We start from the raw sequence: 24856 nt of genomic DNA, 5'->3' as shown, positions 1-24856 counted from the left end.
TCAGCATCAGGACAGGGGGCAAGGAAAGAGGTGACAAGTCAAAATCTGGACTATAAATTCTCTGAACCATCAAATAAATTATCTAAGGTAGGCAGCATAGCACTACAGGCTCTAAGCATTGAGTGCTAAAGTAAGCACCAGCATCATTGCATGGAGTATAGAAAAATAATTCAAAATAATAAAATACCAGAATGTCAGTAGACTGACTGGCAAAGCATAAAATGTCAAAGTGACAGATCATAAGGATGAGAAGTGAAGTCTCTGGAAACCAGGAAGCAATTAACCCCCAATATCTGATTCTCAAACATCAAGTTAAACTTGCTAAACTTCTGTGATTGGCTGAAAACTTCATATGTACATAAATCATCCAATCAGAAAACATTAGCTCATCAGAAAGTATCCCAATATAAGCTCAAATGTTCTGTATTTCTCTGCCTCTTCCTTTTGCACAAGCCCAAACAATATTAATTGCTATATCAGATGCATATTTCTGCACTGTTCACTGAAGGTCTTTGTTCAACACATTTCAGAATGCACTTGCTGCCGGACGATAGTCAGGAAGAAGTAGAAACATTTTTCGAATCAGTTTTTCCCCCTCAAGAGAAACACATTCCATTAGAACGTACACAGAATAAACTCATGATTAAGACAAAAGAAGCTTGTAATTCTACGGTGATGTTCTTTTACAGTTGATAGTTGAGCTCAGCTTGGCAGACAGATAGCTACATGCTGTGACCTTGCTTGCTTGACACTCAGCAGAGAACAAGTGCTTTCAGTTATTTTGGCAGACGTTCAACAATAGCTCTGGCCATGCTCTGTTCAAAGGCATTGCAGAAAACTCAAGAAATACTCGTAATATTTCAGTATTTATTTTTGTAAAGAGATATGTTCTTAAAGAGACAGAATATTACTTCTCATCACTAAGTTAACACATTTTATAAAACATGTGCAGGCCTTTCACTTAATGACGGGCGCTAAGTAGGCACAATTTTCATGTTAACATTTATTTTTCATTTAAAGCATTTCTCATATTAGTACATCAGTGTGATTACATAAAAATTATTATTTATGTCAGAAAAGACTATATATGTCATCACACTTACATCCTAAATACATTTATTTATTTCATTGCACAGATTTTCTAAAATTTTGTTTCACTCTTCTTTGAGTTATTCCCATATAATCTTTCCAATTGAAACTCTATCCTCCTCTGATTCTTTTCAAATCTTCTTCTTTTGATCACTTTGTACAAGTTGCATAGTCCCCATATTCCACAGTCAGACAAATCACAATAATTGAAACTCCTTGTATTATTTCCATTACCAATCCTTTTCCCAGGTTGCCAATCCAGTTTCCCACAGCAGTCATCCCTTTGCCAGTTTTTTTTTCCAAATAGTGAACTCTGTTAGTTCTTTTAATTAAGTTTCATCTTTTGTTAAGTTGATAATCAAGCCTCTAACTTTTTCCCTGTTGTCCGGTATGAAGGTACAACAATGACTCAGACATAGCAATTTACAAACTCTGCCCTCCTTTGCTAAAAGAATGTCTAATGCAAGGCGGTTCTGAAGAGTCATAGCTCTCACCACAGCCATTTCTGTATCCAAAGGGATAATAGCTCCTGACTATCTTATCAGCATGTTATCCACAGCTGAAGACAACTGTCAAATTTTAATAGATTTTAGAACAACTCCCACTGAAGGAATTATTTCTCCAAATATGTCTCCAACAATGCTAGAAACTGATTCTCGCTTTTGTCTCTTTGGTTGTAATTCAGTCATTTTAGGAAATTTACTCAAGTCGGTAAATGTTTCAGAAGACTATTCCCAAATAAATGTGCCATACCTTCCTCTAAGAAGATGGTAATATCCATTTTCCCGCAGGTGTAATGGACTCAAGGCACAGGTGGGTCTTGACCATTTAACATAAATGTCCACTTATTCTCAAAGAAAAACACATCTACTTTCACTTGTTTCCACAAATATTTTATCTACCCTAGATTGTGGTCTGTTTATACAAAGCTTTCCTACATGCTGCACATCTAAAGTCAATCTCCCTTGTTTAGTAATGTCAGTGTATGCAGAGTCAATTCCAGGAGTACGTGAAACTAATCCCTTATCTATTTTAGCCTTGATTGCCCTTCTCCTATCCTCTGTGTAATCTAAAAAGCTCTTTTCTAAGGGTGAAAGTAAACACGTCAAATTGTTCCTGTGCGGGAAAGCAGTTCTAAACGTTAATGTGGGTTCAAAGAAACCCTTCACTCTTTCAATGTTATTATCCTTAGCTATCATATTGAGATCCCTAATTATAGGGTACAAAAGAAAACATCATATCTACATTACAAAAGAAAGTTGGATATACTCCTGGTTATAGAATCGTGTTGGGAAAAGACTACAACTTATGCTGTAAGTAAGAGGTAAACTATGATAGGCAATTCCCTCCTCAACAGAGGCTGGAATCTGTCTACAAACATAACAATTTCTTGCATCCATTATATCAATATACTCATACAATAAACAATAGAAGGCATTAGAAGAAAGTTCTCCCTGTAGATGCAAATATTTATAATCTATTTTAAATCTATCTATTGTTGAAAGAGTAGGCACTAATTCTGAAGAAGTTATTTTTAAAGCTATGGAATGGTTGGTCTCATTCTTATCAAAGACAATCACACCCACAATCAATACCAAACATACAATTGCACAAACAATCACCAAACCAATACCCATGTATTTACAGGAGCTATTTTTAGAATTCTGCTGGTTTTGGCTACCAATGGTCTATAAAGAATCAAAGAGTATAAACAGATACAAAAATATGGCTATGCAGCAAAAAAAAAAAGAAAACTAAAGCTTTTCAAGATTTTTCAATCTTCAGTCTTCAATTTCAGTCCCTCATTTTTTCACAGCTTCATTCACACAGGAGCCTTTTGTCAAAAATCAGTAAAGTTGTCAAAGTCAGTTTAGCAGCTTGTCAAAATCAGGTTATCTAAGCCTCTCAAAACTATTTTCTTTTCAACAAAGTCTCTTTTATTAAGTTTTAAAATGTTCAATTTTTTTCTCAACAAATCTCCATCAGTTCTCCTATAGACCTGGAATATCTCTGTCAAAACAAAAATTCAAAAATTATTCTTGCTATTCATTCATTAGTAGTTGCATATGCCCATTCAGGACTTCGATTGGCAACTCTATTTCTTTTTGATTTTCAACCATCACTTGATTCACCATCACTCAGATCTTCACTTCTGGTGTTATCGACTTCTTTCTGCATTGGTTGCACCAGATTTCTCTTCTTTGACTTTGAACTTGTTTCTGGCCAGTTAGCGCCTTTCAGAGATTTTCTTGTTAATGCTCTTTTAGTATTGGACTTAAATTCTTATCCTTTGACATTCCCGCAACCGGTTCAGGACGGGTCAAATGAGTTTGGTTAAGATCTTCTTCAACTCCGTTCCCTCTGGGGTTACTCACTTGTTCAGTCTGGTTTGTCAGACTATCTGCTTGTGAGGATACCCTCCTCTGAGCAGGTCTTCTCTGGACCGGTTCCCTTTCTTGCTATCACTGGGCCGGTTCTTTTACTGTTTCATTTGAGGACGTTGATGACGTTTCATCCTCATCTTCCAGGATTCCTTCCACTTCGCCTGACACAGGAATGGGCAAATCAACTGGAGCCTGTTCAGGCACTGTCTCCAACTCTTTTGTTCTCCTGTCTTGTCCTGGAATACGTTCAGGTGGTGGTAATCTTAACAGCTGTTCTTCTTCTTCTGTTGGACTGTTCACCTTCCTAGTATGTCTTGCGTGGATCTAGTTTGGAAGTTCTGCACACTTCACAGCTGTGGTAGTGATCAATACCACCTGGTGAGGACCCTTCCACTGATTCCCCAAACACGATTTTCTCAAGTGCTTTCGGATCACAACCCAGTCACCTGCCTTCAGGTTGTGTCCTTGCTCTTGCGACTGTTGCAGTGTGGTAGATTCCACCTAATGAGAGAAAGAGCGGACCACATCAGCTAGACCTTTGCAGTAGTCCAATACCATATCATCTGTAATGTTTACAAGAGCATTTGAAGGTACAGCTGGCAATCTCATGGCCCTTCCCATGAGGATTTCATGGGGCGACAATCCTGTTTTCTTGTCAGGAGTACTTCTCATTGACATTAGAACCAACGGCAAAGCATCTGTCCATTTCAGATTTGTGGATGCACACATTTTTGCCAAACTCAATTTCAAAGTACCATTCATTTGTTCTGCAAGTCCTGAGGCCTCTTGGTTGTAGCTACAATGAAGCTTCTGCTCAATGTTTAAAACTGAACATAGCAACTTAATCACCTCATTGTTGAAGTGACTTCCTCTATCTGATTCTGACCAGAAAACCAAAACGTGAAATTAACTCCCTAAGTAGTAACTTTGCTACTGTGAGACTGTCACTTCTCCTTGTAGGGTAAGCCTCAATCCAATGACTGAAAATGCACACAATTACCAACACATATTTCAAACCAGCACATGCAGGCATCTCAATGAAATCCATTTGTATTCTGCTAAATGGTCCTCCAGCCATGCCTATATGTCCCATGTTAACAACTGTTCCTTTGCCCATGTTCATCTGCTGGCAGACTACACGTCTGTGGCAAACTGCTTCAGCAACCTGTCTAAATTTTGGATTGAGCCAATATTGCTTGAATAGCCTAACCATGGCATCTCTCCCCACATGAGCTTGACTATGATAGTGTCTAGCCATCTGAGTTAGTAAACTGCTTGGCAGTACTACCTTTCCTTCTCCTGCTCCCTGTATGTCATCATTTCTTTGACACACTTCAATTTGAACCAGTCCCGACGCTCATCTTTCCCAACATTGTCTTGAAGAGTTTTTAATTCCTCCAAATGATCAATAACATGCATCACATAATTTGCATAGATTTCATCATCTTCAGGTAACCATTCCCATTCTCCTTTGAAGGATATGCCGTTCAGTGCGCAAAACTTTGCGACTTGATCCACATATGCATTTCCCAATGACACGTAATTTTGTGATCTCTGATGCACACTGCATTTCACCACAGCAATCTTTTCAGACATTTGAATCACTTTTAACAAATCATGAATTCTTTCACCATTTCTTATTGGTGACCCACAATTGGCCAAAGCCATGCACAATGCAGAATCCATATTGATTATTTGTGTAAATTGTCACTTTCCATTGAGTTGAAATGTGGCATTCTCTAGTAAGAGCCACTAGTTCTGCCACTTGTGCCGAAAACACTCCTTGAAGCCATGAAGCTTCCAGTATGTTAGTGACTGTACATACTGCATATCCTGCTCTTAATGTGCCCACATTATCTCTCAGGCAGGAACCATCAACAAAGATAATTTGGTCATTTTGTTCCAGGCAAGTATCTCTAGTATCTGCTCTGGGTTTTGTGCATAACCCTGTAATTTCCAGACAATCATGTTCAGTATTATCCAATTAATCAATGTTTGCTTCCTCATTTGGAAGTAAAGTTACTGGGTTAAGCACTGTACATTTCTTGATGCTAACATTTGGAGACCCTAATATTAAAGATTACTGTCTCATATCTGGTCAGCCTGGAGCTGGTCAGATACTGTGTTTTAGACCTGGTAAGCAAAATCTCAATAGAATGAGGCACCATTATAGTTAGGGGATAGCCCATCACTATACTCTTGCTCTGAACGAGGCTCTGCTCAACTGCTACAACGGACGGCAAGCAACCTGGTAAAGCTGCTGTGACCAGATCCAAAGTGGCTGAATAATATGCCACTGGGCGATTCACACCACCATGAGTCTGAGTCAAAACAGACAAAGAACGTGCATCATGTTCATAACAAAACAACAGAAAATGTTTAGTGTAGTCAGGCATACTCAAAGCTGGGGCTTGACACAAACTCAGTTTCAAATCAGTAAATGTTTTTATAAAATCCTCCTTTAGTACTATTGGATCTAAAACATCCTTATGAGTCAGCTTCTGTAAGGGCTTTGAAAGAACTGAAAAATGTGGGATCCATTGGCTGCAGTAACCCACCATTCCCAAGAACATCCTCACATCTTTCTGAGTAGTTTGTGCTGACATTTGCAAACAAGCTGCAAATCTCTCTCTAGAAATCTTCCTAGCTCCTTTCCCAATCAGATGACCCAAGTATTTCACCTCTTTCTGACAGCACTGCAATTTAGCAAGGGACACTTTATGTCCATTGTCTCCCAGGAAATTTAACAACACAATTGTATCTTCTTTTGTTTTGGACGCAATTAGTAAATCATCAATGTATTGCACTGATGTTGACTGATAGGGCATCACAAATGATTCCAAATTCTTCCTTGCTGCTAAGCAATCCCCCCCAGGTACTGGACATTGAGTGTGGTGCAAGTATCCTCCCCCTACCAAAAACCAAACCTGGGACATAGACTTTTTTGTCAACAAAAACTGTTGTGAGAACACACAGAAGACCAAGACCTTCCTGCAAGCCAATGCAATGAAGGTGCATTGCTGGTGGGATTGATCTTGCGGCAGCTTCCTGTATGTTGTTCTCCACAGCAGCAAATCCTCTTCATTGGGACCTCACAGGCATTGAGCCTGCAGGTTCAACTCTTTGTACAAATCCGAATGGTAGAACATCTTCTAAATCCAAAGGTAGAAATCCACACCTGGCTCAAAAATGACAAGTACCCCATCAACAAAGACAACCTCCTTAGCTCTTTGATAGTTGTTAATTTATTTTTTTTTAGGGTTTTTTGTACTTGTGGATTCAGACCCGCAGATCCAAAATGGCACCAGGAACGAGGTGATGAGGAGCTTAATGTGATTTGCAGTTCAGTGGAGAATTTCTAGATGGCACAATCAAAAAATTGCTATTAGGAGCTTTCGAAACCCCAGAAGTCACTCCCTAACTTCTGCAATGGCAACAAAGAGTTTCTTTCATTATTGGGGGCAATATTCAGCCCTCTGAAACCTCAACCTTTTCTTTACTGTATGACAAATGACTCCCATTGCCTCCTGTATCACTTTCCCACAGTTTATTTACAGGTCTGCAGATCCCAGATGGAAACGTGGAACCAAAGCTGGAGTAGCTACTTGAGTTACATAAATAGGAATCATTTGTCCAGAGCTTACACATAACAAATGGCAGCTTCGGGATTTGCAGATTCACAGGCAGTGTTGCAAATTTTGCCTGCAACATGGTGTTTTTTTTATTTTTTGAGAGGCTGTATCTACCTCTCTGTGATCCCCTTCATTGTGTCTTAAACTTTACACATTTCTTTTACTGTAGTGCAAGATGTACATGTACATGCATTTGTGGAATGCAGTGGCAACAAAACAACATTGTCATTCATGGCCATCCATGTCATTCATGACCATCCTATTAGATTTCAAAGATCAACTCTTCCTTTGAGGACCTAGCCATCCTGCATCAGTTGAAAGGAAAAATGCTCCCTTACAAAATCAGATTTGTTTATTTTAATGTATTAAATTTGGCACCTCCTCGGATCCAGATCTATGGATAATCATTATATTTATAAGCATCTGCAGATATCTCAGAATCTACTGAAAGGATTTACATCAAATCTACATAGGATTTATTCTGAGTGAGGATATAGTTTCATGCCAAGTTTGGTGTGATTCTGTTCAGCAGTTTCTTTATTGCTGTAGTGGAGAGTAAATCTTTTCCCAACTGACCTACAATGAGCACACTTCTTTTTTTATCTCACACCCCCTTTAGCTTTGCCTCACTCGCAGACTGTTCTGCACAAAAAAAGTGACAGACCAAAACATAGTTGAATGTGCCAATTGTATGCCAGATGTCATGTCTATTTCCCATACAGTGGCAAATATTCGGAACGTAATAAGGCCTTTTTAATGGTAGGTTGAACTAAGCCATTAATACAGAGTTAATAAAGTTATCGATGAGCTTTCACGCCATCAACTCTGCAGTGGTAACTTTAACTCAGAAAATGTCTGTATTTGACAATTTAAGTATATCTCTAAATAGATTCCAAAATCTGAATGGATTATTGTATTGTATTTATCATCTTCACAAGCACGTGCCTAATTTGTTGTTATCACTTCTTTTGAAGATGCCTACACAGACGAGGATCTGATGTTGTACTGGAAAAATGGAGATGAGTCTCTGAAAACGGATGAGAAGATCTCCCTGTCACAGTTCCTGATTCAGAAGTTCCATACCACCTCCAGACTAGCTTTCTACAGCAGCACGGGTAAATGTCCTTTACCGTCACTTTCTCTCTCAAAGCAAATTTCACAGTGCGTGTTCAAAGTAGGTTTTGTAATTTATTTACTTTCTCTGTTTGTTACATGTTCTGAAGCACGGCTACGCAACAACGTATGTACCAATAGAAATGTCTACATCCATCACAAAATGTTTATCACGGTTTCTTGCATGCAAAGTTGGGTTCTTTCCACGGCAATGCAGCAACCAGCAGTGCCAAAATAAGACTTTTCTCTTTTCCAACCAATTCAGAAAGATTTGGTCAGAGACCTCATCTTTGTCACTTTTCGCATTAAAAATGTTTTGCCCAAAAAGTTTTTTTTTGGCAGAACGTTAAAAAATTACTGTATATACTAACTAATGATGTAAAGTATACCGACTTTTTTTTTTAGATTGCGTGGAAAACTTTAATTATTTTTTTTAGGTGAAAATGGTCAATAATAATATGTGACTTAATTACTGTGTTATTAATGTGAAAGTAAAGTAAGTGCATGCTAAAAGCTATATGTTCAGCAAGGAGGTGTTGCTCAAAATCAGAATATTGGGTTGCATTACCGCTGACGTTCTATGCTTGATTCTGAAAGAATTTCCTCTGAATAGTTATGGCTTATTTAAGACTTAACTGTGACATACTCATAAACGTTTACATGGTTGCTTGGGAAATATGGGGATAAAATGCTGTGATAAAGATTACGATTTTTGACTTCCCTAATGATTAGATGTTTATCCCAAAACGTGGTGGCAACAGAGTTAAGAATGTTGTGCAACACAAAGTAAATGGTGAATCGGGGTCAACATGGTGAATGGGCATTTTCTTGAGTTATGACAGTTTTTATGTCTCAGATTATGAATGGATGAGAAACTCATCTGGCTTTTGTTGTAATTGTTTGGAATCAGTTGCAATTGAGGAGGATGTAAGGACATCTGATTTGCATTCAAAACGACTTGCAAATATCTTTGAATTATAAATCGATACAAGTGTTTGAGGAGTGAGGACTTTCTTCTATTGATTTGTACTCGCAAATACCCAAGACTAAGACACGTTTGTGAACAAAACAGGTGTTGTGAATTAGTGTTATAAGTAACCATGTTTTAAACCAGGAAGTTCACAAATATATCAAATTTAAGTCTGCAGGAAGGCACAAGTACTCATACAAAATGATTTGTGAATTCATTAGTTATTGACATCTAAGGCACGCGGCAAAGCACAAATACTCACAGGAAAAAGCTTTCTGCATTGGACCATTTGTGTCACCTCGCATCTCACAGGCACAAATTCTCAGCCATCTTGTCACATTTAGATGAATTAGGATTTTTCACACCTTGCAAACTGTAAATGTTGCGTCTTACTCCTGCCCTACTGGTGAATTACACATGAATATTCAGGCTTGATTCAGAAAGCATTCTCTTTGAGTGGTTTCCAGGAGTCAGACATCTTTGCTGAAAGAAACATTGAGTAAGGAAGTTCTACTCCTGGAAATTAATGCGCAAGACTCACCGAAGACTGAAGTAAGTACTCCTACTCACAGAAATTCCCCGATAATCAGGCATTAATGATCAGGTGTAACACACAACAACGCTTGGAATAAGACACACCAACTAATAGAAATAGCGTTGTGAATCGGGTCTGTTGTTTCTGTCTCAGATTACCAGCAAAAATGCTCCATTAAATGTCTGTATAGTTGTTTTACTGCAAACAGTGTGCTTCAAGCGTTGCCAAACATGCAGAGCAAAATGTCTGTATAGTGGTTTTACTGCAGGTAGGGTGCTTCAAGCATTGCCAAACATGCAGAGCAAAGGTACTTCTTGAAGAAAGCAAGCAGGCATCTATAAACATGCATTTCCAGAATTTAACACTACATGACCCTCTGGAAACCTCCTATTTGGAATATGTCATGTCACATTGGGACCTCCAGTGCCAGAACAAACTTTACCCTGAAATTCAGGCTTTAGTGGTATTTTTGAGCGGAAATAATTAGATGACTGATTGTATGGCTTTTGTAAAATGTATTGTGATAAAAAAATCCTGTGTTGTTTCCATTCTCGTACTTGAACACATGGATGCTGACTCTAGCTCTGCTCAGTGTTATATATCTTCAATGAAGCTGGTACTATAAAATGTTAGGATGTGTTCTTTTAACAAGAGCCAATACATACACCAATCTGTCTTAAGTGATGCTTCTTTTATGTATAACAAGAATGGCACAAAACATCACCCCATTTATTGAAATATTGCCTTTACCTTTCACTGAAAAATCACCTGATCACCTGTTGCTACCAACCACCCTGCCAACCATGATCAATATGTTTTTTGGCTCTTTTTTCTAGGATGGTACAACCGTCTTTATATCAACTTTACGCTGCGTCGTCACATCTTCTTCTTCCTGCTCCAGACCTACTTTCCGGCCACCCTGATGGTCATGCTGTCTTGGGTGTCCTTCTGGATTGACCGGAGAGCTGTACCTGCCAGGGTGTCTCTCGGTATGGCAACATAAGTGCTTACATTTTACAAGGCAGTTCTTGCCATCAATTGTTGTTGATCACAGCTCTCTGTAGTTGTAATTTATTTAAACATTATTTACTGACTTCAGTTACTTCTGCCCCTGATTTCAACAGACTCAGATGACGTGTCTTCTCTTTATCACCAAATATATGCTTGCCTTATGTCATTACTGTTATATGATAAAATATAAAGCTTTGGCTGTGAAGCACATCTCAGATGTACAAAGGTATCATAAATAACTTAAAGAAATAAAAAATAATCAACAGATGTCAAACTGCAATGCACTTTAAAATCTATGTCAAATATACATACACTCGCACAACAGTGTTATGAATGGCCCAGCTTCACACAGTTGCTGTTTTAATTATCTGATTGGGTTACAGGTACCATGAGTACCAGGAGTAGTTATGATGACCGGATGAGCTTCACCGAGTAAGTGTGATGCTGGACCATGACCAACAAGTTATTATCTAAGGGGTAAATAGACCGCCACCCATGTCATGAACCTCTTATGTCCTCAAGAAATTCGGCAAATATAGTTCCTAATGAAACATTTTGACCTAGGAGATGCAGGGGCACATTAAATGTGTTAGGGGCATCAGTAGTGTTTCTAACCTTCAGACGAGGCATATAACAGTAAACCCGTTCAGGAGTCTTGCTGTAGACAATTTTTACCCTTTTGCGATTCCAGCTACAGAGGCTGTCAGGGCAGGCCACAGTGATATTTAAGTGCTCCTTTCATACGTGGGGTAGAACCTACGTGGTGTTTAACTTCGTGCTGCATGCACACCAGATGATGGAGCATGCCCGTGACTAGCATGTAGATGAAAGTCCATATATAAAAAGGGAGACCTTTTTCATTCCTATATATGGGATTGGGAATAGGTATGTGATGAGTTTTTTTAAGGTCAGACTTCTTTGTTAGTATGATTATCTGATGTACATCACAAAGTGTAGAGAAAAACAATTGTTTAACACAACTAAGGAATAAAAAGGAATTATATTATGGTATACACCCACACACACAGACACACAGAGACACCCACACACATAGTATGTCCTTTTTTAAGCAGTATTAAAACAGTACAATAAAATATATGAATTGACAAAATACTGGAAAAGAACAGCAAAACAGCACACTGTCCATAAAGTTGAAGCTGGCTTTAATACTATTTTATAGTGGAAAGCGATAAAATTAGACATTTTCTGAAGCAAAATACTCCTTTTCATATTAATTTTTTTAAAACACATGAACATTTGTCTGATGGTAGCAGAAAAAGATATAAAGCTACATTTAACTCTGGCCATTTTTTATCAGTGGCTGTCATTATAACATGGTGTACATTACATCAGGATTTTGACAGATTCAAAATTAAATTAATTTAGAAAGCTAGTAGGTTCTTAATTCTGTGAAGTCAATAAGGTAGATGTGTGTACTACAATACATATTAGGACAGTTGATGAGTATATCCTCCAGTCTGCATTTTGGAAATATCCCTCTGCTTTAATACCTTTTTGTGTACTTTTACCATTTATTATGCACTTAATTCAAGACCCGGTGTTGAGGAAGGGAGCTTAGTTAGACTCCTGTGGTGGGTGGTGTATAAGGCTATCTGTTACATGTCATCTATTGAACTATCCCTGTTGTATACCTGCAGTCCCAATGTCCTTTGTACATATCTTGGTGGACAGTGAGACATTTGTAGCTTGAGGTTGCTTTTCTACTCTGCTATTGCTGCCAAAGTGGCTGGTACACGTATGGGAACTCAGATGTTTGTAAAGAGCATAACCACATATAAAGGACAACATTGTAGCTTCCTCCCTTAGCAAGCTAGATGTGACTCAACACAACTTTTTCTGTTTTCTGGGATAGATAAAAAAAGGATATTTGTTTCTATTTTTATCAAGTATATTGTTCAAGTATTAGCTATAGGTCTTCTTATAATGAGTCTATGCTCCAAAGGGTTTTTTGACCTCTCTGGATTATGTTTTCCCGGAAATACTGATTATTTCGAATCTTGTACATCTTCTGTGTATCGTGTGTTTTCTGTGGCCAACCATGTATATGTCTCCCACTCATCCCAACAGATTTTAGATTAATTAGTAAAATGATGACTGGGTTTTCAAATCTGGAATTTTCCACTGGCATGGTAGTTCATAAAGTAGAGACCAGTCAGATTTGTCTTGTGAACTTTCTTGAAATTGAAAATAGAATACTATGACAATTATTTATCATGGAAGCCATAACGCTTTGGCTTATATGTAAGAATATCGACTGCAAGAACAATGTGCTACAAAAATATCATGGTCAAAATAGCGAAAATGAAAATATTGTGGAGGTAAGAATACATAGGTAGGTACATATTTGCTAGTCCTAATTCTACATCTGTGTACTTGACAATATGTATATCATCAGGATTGATATAAGTGGAGTTAAGTGTAGTAAACCTATACTTAACTCTGTATACTTACGTTTGTCAATATTGTGGTCATTGATATTTTTGTTACATGCCTCACTTTAAGGCGACATTCACTCTTAATCTTAGTTAAAAGCAGTGGTAATTTATAGACTGTCCTTATATGCGGGACTCACCAAACGTGAACTATAGCTAATTTATTAACTAGTAATAAAAGATGTACCTTTTGAAAGATTTTTGATGTTTTTTGTTTTTCAGACCTATGAGGTCACACTTATTTACATCATCTTGTGCCCCGATTACTAAAAGACTATGGGCCAATCTAAATCCCATTGAATTAGAGAACTGCCTCAATGGACCCTAACCTCCGTTAAATTAATCATTGTCTGAGGCAGTAATACACCCTAGCTCTTTGATTTCAGCTTCCCTAGACACTTTTTCAAATTAGTAACTAGCTACCATCATCTGCCGTCATCCCCTCAGTTTACTAAGATCTATGCAATCTCAAATCTTGCTGTAAATAAGCTGAGAAAGTATGGACTGGAGACTACTTTCACTCCAAGGGTTTCCAATATAGTTCCATCCTTTGGAGGCTAATATAAACCCTTCAAGGTACACAGGCAACGTTCTTAGCCACACTCATTGAGTCAGCTGATAATAACACCAGGGAAGTATTTAAAATTGAAAATACTCTGGTGAATCCTACATGCTGTAATAATAGAGTTAAATCTTCTTAGAATTTGTGAAAATCTATCTCAGTATTTTCATGACAAAATTGCAAATACATGCAGCACATTGCTTCCTCTTCAGACCTCACCATTTGAGTCTTTCCCTGCAGATTCTGATGGATCTTTACTATGCTCATTTTCTCTTTGTCCCTAGAAAGTGCATTATGTGACATTTTGCCCATCAAATTGGGATCCTCTCTGAAGACATGCCTTGTTTATGTTAAAAAAAAATAAAAAAATACCTATATTCTTAGATCTTTGTAAAAACCTCTGTTTCAAACTCACCTGTTGTCTCACTTGGAAAAAGCCGGAGGCTGTTCCTCTTTTAAAGTAACCCACAGCTGATCTGGAAGTCCTTAGGGACTGTTGCCCTATACCCATCTTCAATTTCCATTTTCTTTGGAAAAAGACATCCATACTCAAATCTGTGAGTTGCTTAAAGCCTTTAACATATTAGATCAGGGATCTCCAACCTTTTCTGTAATGAGAGCTACTTCTGATCAGTGAAAATTGTAGCGAGTACTGAAGGCCAAGCAACTTGTGCACTGTTACCAGACACCCCCTTGCCCAGCTTCATTGAATTTAAACTTAATGTCCATGAAACCCAATTCTATGGTTTAAAAAAACACAGTGACTAGCGGTACTTGGTTAGGGCTACCATGTGTGTCAGTGAGTGCATGGTTTGTAAGATGTATAAACATGTGTGAATGTTTGGGATATATGTGTATGGGTGACTGAGAGCCTGTAACATATGTACTTGTGGCATAGGACATACCTTCCGCCATATGTGGCACTGTTACATGTACAGCACAAACATACAACCATTTTTTAATGGAAGAAATCTAAAGTGCATATAAATGTGCTGCAAAAATGTTCATAATAAGGAACTTTTTTTGCACTACAGGGAAATTTTTTTTTGCACTTTAAATATCTACCATTTAAAAAAATGTGGCTGTATTTTTCAATCATAAATATGCCAGAATATCTACCAGCCACTGGGAACAAGATGCCTGCGGTGTGTAAATGCGACAGTTTGAAATGGGAGAAAATTTAACTAAAGAGTTAACTTTATGTTTATATGCATTACAGAAAACTCATCATTTAATTTACCTCCATGTCAAAGTGTCTTCACAAACAGTAGGCATTTTATTCCTATTGGATTGTAGACATGGCACCATATTTATAACAGGAAAATACAGTAATTTGTTTAAATGTGAGGCATTTAAAGTGAAGACACATGCTTCATAAAATATTGTGACTTAATCCGCTTAATTTAAAGTAAAGAAAAACATTAAGACTTCATTTGAAGTAGAGAAAAGCATTGAGACTTAATTTTCTAATGTTCTCCCATTTCAAAAGTAAATGGCTGTATTTTTCCATTATAAATACTGCACTGTGTCCACCAGCCACTGGGAGCAAAATGCCTTCTTTTTGTAAATCTGACACTTTGAAAAGGGAGGAAATTGAAATGAAAAGTTAACGTAGTCATTCAGTTAGCTTTTCATTTTAATATTCTCTCATTTAAAAGCATTCAGAAACATCATTTTGTTCGCATGCCCCAATATTGAGTTGACAGCAACTTTTAGTTAAGTATTAAATACCTCGGTGTGAGAGTTCTGAACCTCTGTTAGCGATCTGGGTCATAAATCTGAGACGGGCACTGCTCATTATCAGGCAGTGCTATCTGCAGCATGATAATAATGTAAAATAAACATAGCTTTTCTTTAACTTTAAAAGGAAAAGGCGAAACCTATTTATTTCAGTTCATAATTAAAAATGAACTTAAAGCCGGGACCTACTCTGAACATTTCCACAAGCTACTCTGGTAGCTTGTGATCAACTGGTTGGAGACACCTGTGTTAGATGCTAAGCATTTTCAGTCATTTCATAGTAATGAGTAAGTAGTAGTCTTAATTTTGGATGACCTGAGGTGAATGGTTGATCATAGTTTCACTGCAGTCCTGATCTTGCTTGATTTATCTGCAGCCTTTGATACAGTGTCAGATCAAATTTGGCCTCCTCGTATCTTTCCATTTGATGCTCACACACAGGCTGTTGCTTCGAGTGCCTTCTATTTAACTGTCAGGTCTCAGACTGTCTTGATCCCTCCATTCAGATCCTCTCCTGTATCTATTCTGCATGTAGTTCTAAAGTGCTCTGCCATCATTCCTACATTGATCAACATCTGTGTTGTCCTTCCTGCAAAGCTTGTACGATAATTTGGCCTTACATTCTTGACTTACGCTAATGACACACAGATCTTTGTTCGCCTGTACTCTGCAGTGGTGGGGTCTTGAGCAGTTCTTGTCTCGTCTCATTGCTGTAGTCTGTTGAATGTGAGTTAATTCCTCAAAAATAAACACTGATCAGACAGAGATCATAGGTAATTTTCCACACATGAAGATCTTGCTCCTTTTACCTCTCATGTGGCTTTTGTCAGAAACTTGGGTTTTCTTTTTTAATGTGATCCCAGTCTCTCTCTCTGTCTTCGCAGATCAACCAACACTCCTAGTCCTTGTTTTATCACATTTGACCTCTACATAAAATAATTAAATTCCTTCCTTTCTCAGCTCTTCAGATGGCTGGGCTAGGCAGTGATCCCTTCCTGTTTAGAATACTATAATTCATTATATCATGTTGTGGCTTCTATGGCTCAAATCTCTTGTGTCCAAAAGGCTGCAGTGTGGGTCATTTTCCACCTCACTCATCGGAGCCACACCTCTCCCTTTTTTACTTCCCTTGATTAGCTTCCAATCCTGTTCTGTATAAAATTGAAGATTCTAGTCCGTTGTGACTTGCATTTTACAGTTCCCATACATCTTCAATGGAAGCTTTCTCATGCCACAGTTGCTTGTACTCTACTATCAACTTCTTATCTGCTTCTTACAATCCCTAGGATACATTGTGCTCATTCAAGAGATTATTCCTTTTCTTTCCTGGCAGGTAGGGCCAGGAATGATCTACCTTTAAATTGTCGCTTGACTGATAACTGATAATCATTTTATTTTCCTGAAAGCTTTGAAAAATGCATTTCTCTGGCCTCTCAACTTTTTATTTTCCTGATTAGGTGTAAACATCTAGTTGGCATCTGCATTTATCTTTCCCAGTGCTAGGATGCCTTGATCTGGGCAACAGTTCACTCTACAAACTTATTCACCTATCATTTGCTCATGACATAGTGTTTAATTACAAATACATTGCTTTAATACCTATTTCTAATTAATCTGATGCCTTTATATTGTGCCCTGGTTTTATCCCCAAACTGCTTGATGCTGTATATATCATGAATATGTAATGGTGATACAAGGATTCATCTCTAGAATCAATCCTCTTCTTTCAGGTGTTTATAATTTGCTACAATTTACAATTTTCAAATATAAGTGACTTGTTCATTTGAAACCAAATCTCTGGGTCATTTCCTTAACTTCATGCCCCAGCCACATAAGAGGAGTATATGCAACTTCTTATAGCATGCTTCTGAAGGTTTATATTCTCCAGGGACAGAGCAAATGGTAATGTATTACCCAACTGGGATCTCAGATGTATATTGGGCAGGAGGGCTCACAGACTACGTTCAAATTATATATTTGCATATATGAAAAAAAACTATTCTCCTGTTTTCCAATCATGTTGCTTTTTCCTCATGCCTTCCAAATTGCAGTTCTGCTGCTATATCATTTCAAATAACATCTGTTTGATAATTGATCTACAACTACACATATCAGGAAACAGTAAAGTGTGTTATTAAATAGGCATTGATGAAATGCCTAGCAAGATCTATCTTACAGAAGTTGGGTTCACTCACTGTGACATCCCTCCTGTACACCATGCAAGAATATGAATCCCTTCTGTACTAGCACTATAACTAAACATGTTTGAGCTAGGATTTAACCACATATGAAAACATTTTCCATCTTTTTCTAAAAGGTATAATGTTCTCTGTGCAACGGATCACTTATCTCCGTAACGTCTGTTTATAATTTTGACAAAACCCCCTAGCTTTGTTTATTGATTAGGGAGGTGACAATGCATATAGCGAACCAATTTGGTCCTATTTCTGCACAATGACATATCTTAAATCACAATACTTTGTACAGGAATAAATGTTATTTTACCAGATAATAGTGTCACACATATCCTGAAAGTGATCACTCCCATGGAAGAAAGTATGATAGCAATCAATATCCTCATATTTAGCACAGTATCTTTGGCAACTATAAAAATGTAATGAACTATAGCTAGAAATATTTGAGCCAACAATTAAACAAATCATCAACATATGTATCCTATTTAGTGAAAGTGTAAAACTCAAAAATTTTATATTCATAATATTATGTAAGTTCTCCAGCAAAAGTGTCCCAGAATAAGTATCCATATGTCAAGTTCATTCATTCCTTACATCTTGAAGAAAAGGGCCTGCAAGTACTTTGTAACATTTCCCAGCAAAGAGTTCTTAAATTACACGAGGAGGACCCTGAAAGGTACCTCAAAGAAAAAGGTTCTCTGGAGAGCTAGCAATAAGAATAGTAGGCCTGCCCTTCAGGCTGTAAAACCTTGAGACTGGCCCCCAAAGGTTCTTCAGAAGGGACCTAATACTCCAGAGAAAAGACTTAAAGAAAAAAAAAGGTTGAAGGAAAAAATGAGGGTACCTCTGAGAAACCTTCAATGCAATGTCCCAAAAATTGTCCTAGCAAAGTCTCAAAAAGGGGTCTCATACAATCAGATGAGGCTTCCAACCACTTCAGACAAAAAAGAATGATAAAGGGGCTCAGGGCTACATCTAACAACCTCAGAAAGATCAAGAGTGGTGCTTCACAAGATGTCCTTCACTAACAACCTTTGTGGTCTTTGTCGGCAATCAAATGCACTTAAGGGGAGAGATTTTCTAGTGCAAGATATTTGGTAAGTCCTTTCATCAAGGTGATCTCAGTACCTTGGTAGTATTAAGGCCCCTACGGGGGCCTTGTGTGTCATCTGGAACAAGGTTCTTGGGAGCAATGTAAGACCTTACACAGTAACTCAGGTGATGGGAGATCAAAGTCTGTAATGTAATTTAAGGCCCAGAAGGATGCCTTGAGTGGAGTCTGGAATAAGGCTATAAAGTGTAGTGGAAATAATGCTGGGACAGCTTACATGAAGGGACATATCAAGTGAAGCCCAGGGTAAGACACTTTTAATGGTTTTGGATCCAGGACTCAGGGAAAATATTCCTCAGTGCCTTGCCCTAAAACTCAGGGTAAGATCCAAGGAGTGCTCTAAACATGAAAGACGGGAGGATGGTGTGCATGTAAATCCATAACATTTATCTATAAAGAGTATGACAAAGAAGCCTAGACATCAAGGAAAACTATTCTCCCCTCTCCTGTTAGGGCCCAGGAAATGCAGAAACAAAATAAAATGACGAACTAAATGAGGTGAAGTTGTGGCGTGATCTATTCTGTGCTGGGCAATAATAATCTTTGGGTTGTGTGCTTGTTGGTATGAACATCCCATGACTATGATTAGGGGGTCTGGATTTTTCAGGATAAATTTACTACAAGTGTAAAAACAATGGAATGAAGCTGCTCGTCGTAAGATGCTCTGTAGTGTTGAATTGACTGGACGCAGTAACCATTGTTGATGCTGACTGCACAATCCTAAAGTCTGTGAATAATCAAGATTGTTAATCACAGTTCCAACAATTTACTTATCCCTTGGTCATTATATTAAAAGATTTATTCTACTTACTTAATCTCCTTTGATCCAGCCTTGCACCAGCTGTTTTATTTGCTGTGGCTAATGTTGGGCCTTATTAAAGGCTTGGGACTCTGCTCTGCTGGTTTAGGGCCACTTCATTAGCTTTTCTAAACTCACTTTAGACGGACAACTGTGCTACAAATTCCCCCTATTTACCTTGTATACAGATGTTGCCCCCTAACAGGCATCTCCACTCAGCGAATATCCTGAGTATGTATGCTGCTTGGGGAAGGGGCACCTGCTGCCTGCTCAAGACTTACTTGTCTGACCATGACCATAACTTGCTATCCACTCATTCTGCCTGGCCCTCCTGCCCTCATGTTTTGGAAATGTATTGTTTGCTCATCTTCGTTTCCCCCCCTGTCACGTTTCACCATCTCCCTGTGCCTTTCTGTCATGACTGCTCCACCTGCTCTTCCCTCTACCCTTTCATTCTTTTCGCTATCTGGTCCTGTTCCTTGCACTCAACTTGTGTCATTTTTGCTTCGTCTGCTCACGTAGGGACATAGCTTCAGGGGGTGTTTGGGGTTTGACAACCCCCCAAAAATGAATTCTTTGCTTGGCAGTTGGGTCTGAGGGCCTTCAGTCGGGTCTGTTATCTTTTTTAGGTCAAGCCTGGACAGCACACATGCGCTGTCTGGCAGACCTGTTGCATGGAGTATAGGCATTTGCTCCCACCTGCCTCTGCCTGCCACTTCCAATAGGTTAAAGGCAGTGTTGCTCTTGTTGTGCTGCCTCCTAGGTGCTTTGGCAACCAATACATCACTTCCTGTACTTGGCTGAGGAGCACCGGCCAAGTACAGTTTACTAACGCCTGGAATGTTTTTCTGTTGTTTGGATGGACTATTTTTCTTTGTTTTCTGTCTCTCATGTTTGTCAGCAAGCACTCGTGTTCACCCGCGTGGTTCATTTTCCGCTTTTGCTATATCACTTGGTCCTTACTTTACATAATCAGTAACTACAATTCTCCAGTATTGGATCTTTCATAGATTCACATGCTTGAATCATCTCCGTCGTCGAGGTGGGAGCCTCACGGTAAATTTAAATACATAAAGCAGGAAGTCAGTAAAAGTAAAACCAGTAGGCCCCAGTAGGCCTCATAGGGTATTTTACAGTCTATCCACTTTGTTTTGTGAAAAGACCCAAACTTCTGTATCAACCAATCAGGATTCAGTCCCTCCCAAACACTCCCAACAGAGGCTGAATTCCCTCAGATTTTCTACCGTACGTCGTGTGAAGGGAGTCTCCCTGAGCTCTGCTCAGTTTTTTCCTTATTTCTGACTGAAGATTATTTTCTCTCAGGAAACTAGCTCCACAGCTTTACCATGTCTGAAAAGACAAAGAATGGTCTGTTCAGAGACTGTGACAATTGTGGGAAGAAGAGACTGCATGTTGATGACCCCCACAAGAAGTGTATCTACTGCCTCCATCCACACCACAAGGTGAGAGACTGCAAAATCTGTTGCACCTTTAGTCAAAAAACCCTCAAAGACCGTGAGGGTAGACTTCTCTTATGGCTGCAAAAACAGAAAGCCATAGAACATCCTTCCTCAGACGACAACGAAGCGTCATCACAGACTTCTCGCCCTCAGAAAAGAACAGGTGAGAGAAGTAGAGGGTCTGATGAACCACCAAGGAAGGTGCCCAAAAAGACAAAACAAGTCTCTACTGAGGCAAAAAAGGATGTTTCCCACTCAGAGACATTGAAACATTTGCCAAAAAGGTTCATTCAGAACCTACTACGCCTTTGCATCGAAAAAGCACCTAAAAAAGGCATCCCTGTCTCTGTCACCCCAAAAAGAGCCAGAAAAGTCTCTTCGGGGAAAAAACAACCATCGACGACCACCCCGTCGACGACGGTGTCGACGGTAACAGCTACTACAATATCGTCGACGTTCACAACACCGGTCTCACCGATGATTATGACGTTGTCGCCGTTATCGTCGACGATGATAATTACGGCAAAAACTTTTAAGAAAGCTTCGTCGACAACCACATCATCGACTGCGGAGGCCTCCTGGGTTCACCAATCAACCAGGGCACTCCCATCTACGAAGCACCTCTCAATGAGGTTTAAAAAGTAACTGCCGACGACGGCACCTACAGAAGATACGTCGACGAAGGACCCGTTAGCGAAGACGCCGTCAATGACGGAACCGTCGACGAGGGAGTCATCGACAAGAGATCCGTCGGCGAGAGATCCGTCGGCGAGAGATCCGTCGACGAGGGAACCGTCGACGATCATATCGTCCACAGCACTAACAGTGTATAAGCCATCCACCTACCTGGATACTTCGCCGCACCATTCCTCATATCATCAGGACGACTCCACCAGATTCTTACCCCTTTCACTTATTAACATGGGGGACAAGGCGTCTAATATTCTGCCAATGCATACCTCACCAAGTAAAGTGTTGCCATATCCACCACAACATCTTTTAGATGATGATGACGATGATGCATACTCTCAAAACGACGGAATGTTTGGGGCAGCTAGTAGCCCGTCCCAACTCAATGTCAAATGCCAAGAGTTTGATGAGGAGGAGGATCAGCATTACCAGCCTAGTTATGCCTCAACATCTTATCCACAGGCAGAACAACCATCGCCCCTCGCTATGCCTAGCACACTAGTAGCAGATCTACAATATATGTTGAATGACTACTATAAAAGGTTTCCACCATCAACTCAGTCCACGCCACCTAGACCTGAGAGCTACCAGACACCTCGGCAAACTCAGACTACTAATCTTTCGGAAACACCACAGGCTAGCATACCAGTAACTAGCCAAACTCAGGAAGCTCACCCCTCGTCAGACGACGAAAGGAAAGAGGGTGAGCTAAGAGATTCGGCAGCTAGTGAATGGGATGATTATCTCGTCCCCACACCATCTCCACCGCCAGCATGTCCGGTAGATTCTCCTCCAGAGGACATAGGAGGTTTCCATAATTTAATAGAGAGAGCGGCAAAACGTTTTGGCCTTGCAATTGTTTCTCATGAAACTGAATGTTTTTTGTACGACTTCAAAGAGCCATCAAAGAGATCTGTAAGAGCCATACCCATTGTAGATTTCTTATGGCAGGAGGGTTTGAAGGCAATGAAAAATCCGGCAACAGTGCCTTCACAAATGCCAAGACTGGAGAAAAAGTACAAGGCCCCAGATGATTCTCCGGCCTGTCTAGTCTCACAGCCGAAACCTGACTCTGTTATATCACAGGCGGCTCAGCGACGTTCCAAAAACCCCTCCGCACCTATAGCATCTCCCCCAGACAAGGAAGGAAGGAGATTAGACAATATCGGCAAGAAATTCTCCTCTGTTGCAGCAGTCACAGTTAAGGCGGCTAACTCCCTCGCCATCCTGGGAAGGTACGATCGCCAGATGTGGGCAGACATGTCTGCCTTTTTAGATCTACTGCCAGAAGACGTCAAGGTGGAAGCAAAAAAGGTCTTGCAGGAGGGAGAAAGGGTCTCCGCGGAGATTATAGACAGCGCAATAGACATTTCTCTCACTGGCTTCAGAAATTAGCTGGCGCAGCAGTCCTGCGCAGGCAAGGATGGCTTAAGGCTACTTCATTCAGACCAGAAGTCCAGAGTCGTGTTCTCGACATGCCTTTTGATGGAGAAAGTTTGTTTGGTAAACATGTCGACGACATGTTGCAGGCTATCAAGACGGATACCGATACGGCAAAATCCCTAGGTACCCTGCAATATAAAAAACAACCTTTTCGTGAAGCAAGGGGTAGAGGTAATTACTCCTTTCGAGGTGGATACCAACAATACAGATCCCAATATCAGTCTTCCTCCACAGGATCACGACATCAGTACCACTAGCAACAGCAGCATTATAGATTACCACCGGCCGCAGCTTACAAACATCCAGCTAGAGGAAGAGGAGCTGCCAGAGGAAGAGATACAGGCAGAAAACAATGACCCGCTGATCATCTCAACGCTTCCCCACCAACCAACATCAAGGGTCGGAGGTCGCATCACTTCCAATTTCCCCCAATGGAAGGCTATAACATCGGACTGGTGGGTACTCAATGTAGTAGCCAGAGGTCATACTCTGGAATTCACACAAACACCACCAATTGTTCCTCCATCGGGCCCACCGCCTCCGAGGTTGAACCAACTCCTCAGGGAAGTAAGAGTGATGCTGAGAAAAGGAGCAGTAGAACCAGTCCCATTATCTCAAAAGAACAGAGGATTCTACTCCCGTTTTTTCCTTGTAAAGAAACCCTCAGGAGACTGGCGCCCCATCCTGGACTTGAGAGCACTAAACAAGTTTCTAAAGAAACAGTAGTTCAGGATGGTAACACTGCAAGATGTCCTGCGTCTGTTAAATACCGGAGATCGGATGGCATCCCTAGACCTCCAGGATGCTTATTTTCATATCCCTATATATCGCAACCATCGCAAATTCCTAAGGTTCAGAGTGGGAAGTATGCACCTCCAATTCCGGGTTCTCCCATTCGGTCTCAAATCAGCCCCCAGAATCTTCACAAAAATGTTGGCTCCGGTAGCAGCACATCTCCGCCAGTCAGGTATCCAGGTCTTCCCTTACCTGGACGACTGGCTTATAAAGGCACCCTCAAAGTCGCAAGTAACAAGTCACATCTCCTATCGCCTTCAATTGTTACACAGCCTGGGATTTCTAGTCAACTACCAGAAATCTCAGCTCTACCCCAAACAGGTATTAAGTTTCTTGGGAGCAATACTAGACACAGTCCGCAACAAAGAGTACCCATCTCACGAGAGGAAACAAAAGTTAACCTCCTTGGCAGACAGGCTCTCCAGAAAAAAGTTTGTTTGAGTCCGCATCTACAAATCATTGCTCGGGATGATATCATCATGCATTCCGCTAGTCCCAGATTGCAGGCTCCATATGTGACCCCTGCAAGAGCAATTGGACATACAATGGACCCAGGTCAACGTTTCCTTCGAAGACAAGATTCGCATAACGCCTCTAATGAAGAACACCATGAGGTGGTGGGCGACTCTAACCAATTTGTCAAACGGACTGTCATTTCTTCTTCAAACACCAAGTTACATAGTAACAACGGATGCCTCTCTCGAAGGATGGGGTGCACACTGCCAGGACCTGCAAATCAGCGGAACCTGGAATGCGAAAGAGGGTCAGCTCCACATCAATTATCTAGAACTCAAGGCAATACACTTAGCTCTAAAAGCTTTCTTGCCAAAGATACAAAATTCAAGCGTCTTAATCAGGACAGACAACACAACCA

The 24856-nt window shown here is 39.8% G+C and overlaps 1 protein-coding gene across 1 annotated transcript in view; it reads left to right on the top strand.

Annotated features, from left to right (window-relative positions):
* Window positions 1–24856, top strand: part of GABRR2 (gamma-aminobutyric acid type A receptor subunit rho2) — a 504265-nt gene that overhangs the window by 440482 nt on the left and 38927 nt on the right. Inside the window, exons 6-7 of the mRNA XM_069235487.1 lie at window positions 8080–8220; window positions 10560–10712. Of these exons, the coding sequence (XP_069091588.1) occupies window positions 8080–8220; window positions 10560–10712 (294 nt within the window). The remainder of the gene's footprint in view (window positions 1–8079; window positions 8221–10559; window positions 10713–24856) is intronic.

This window comes from Pleurodeles waltl, chromosome 5 (genome assembly GCF_031143425.1).
Source record: "Pleurodeles waltl isolate 20211129_DDA chromosome 5, aPleWal1.hap1.20221129, whole genome shotgun sequence".
Taxonomy (NCBI): Eukaryota; Metazoa; Chordata; class Amphibia; order Caudata; family Salamandridae; genus Pleurodeles; species Pleurodeles waltl.
Note: the sequence above shows the minus strand (reverse complement) of the source record. Positions and strands in the feature narration are given on the sequence as shown.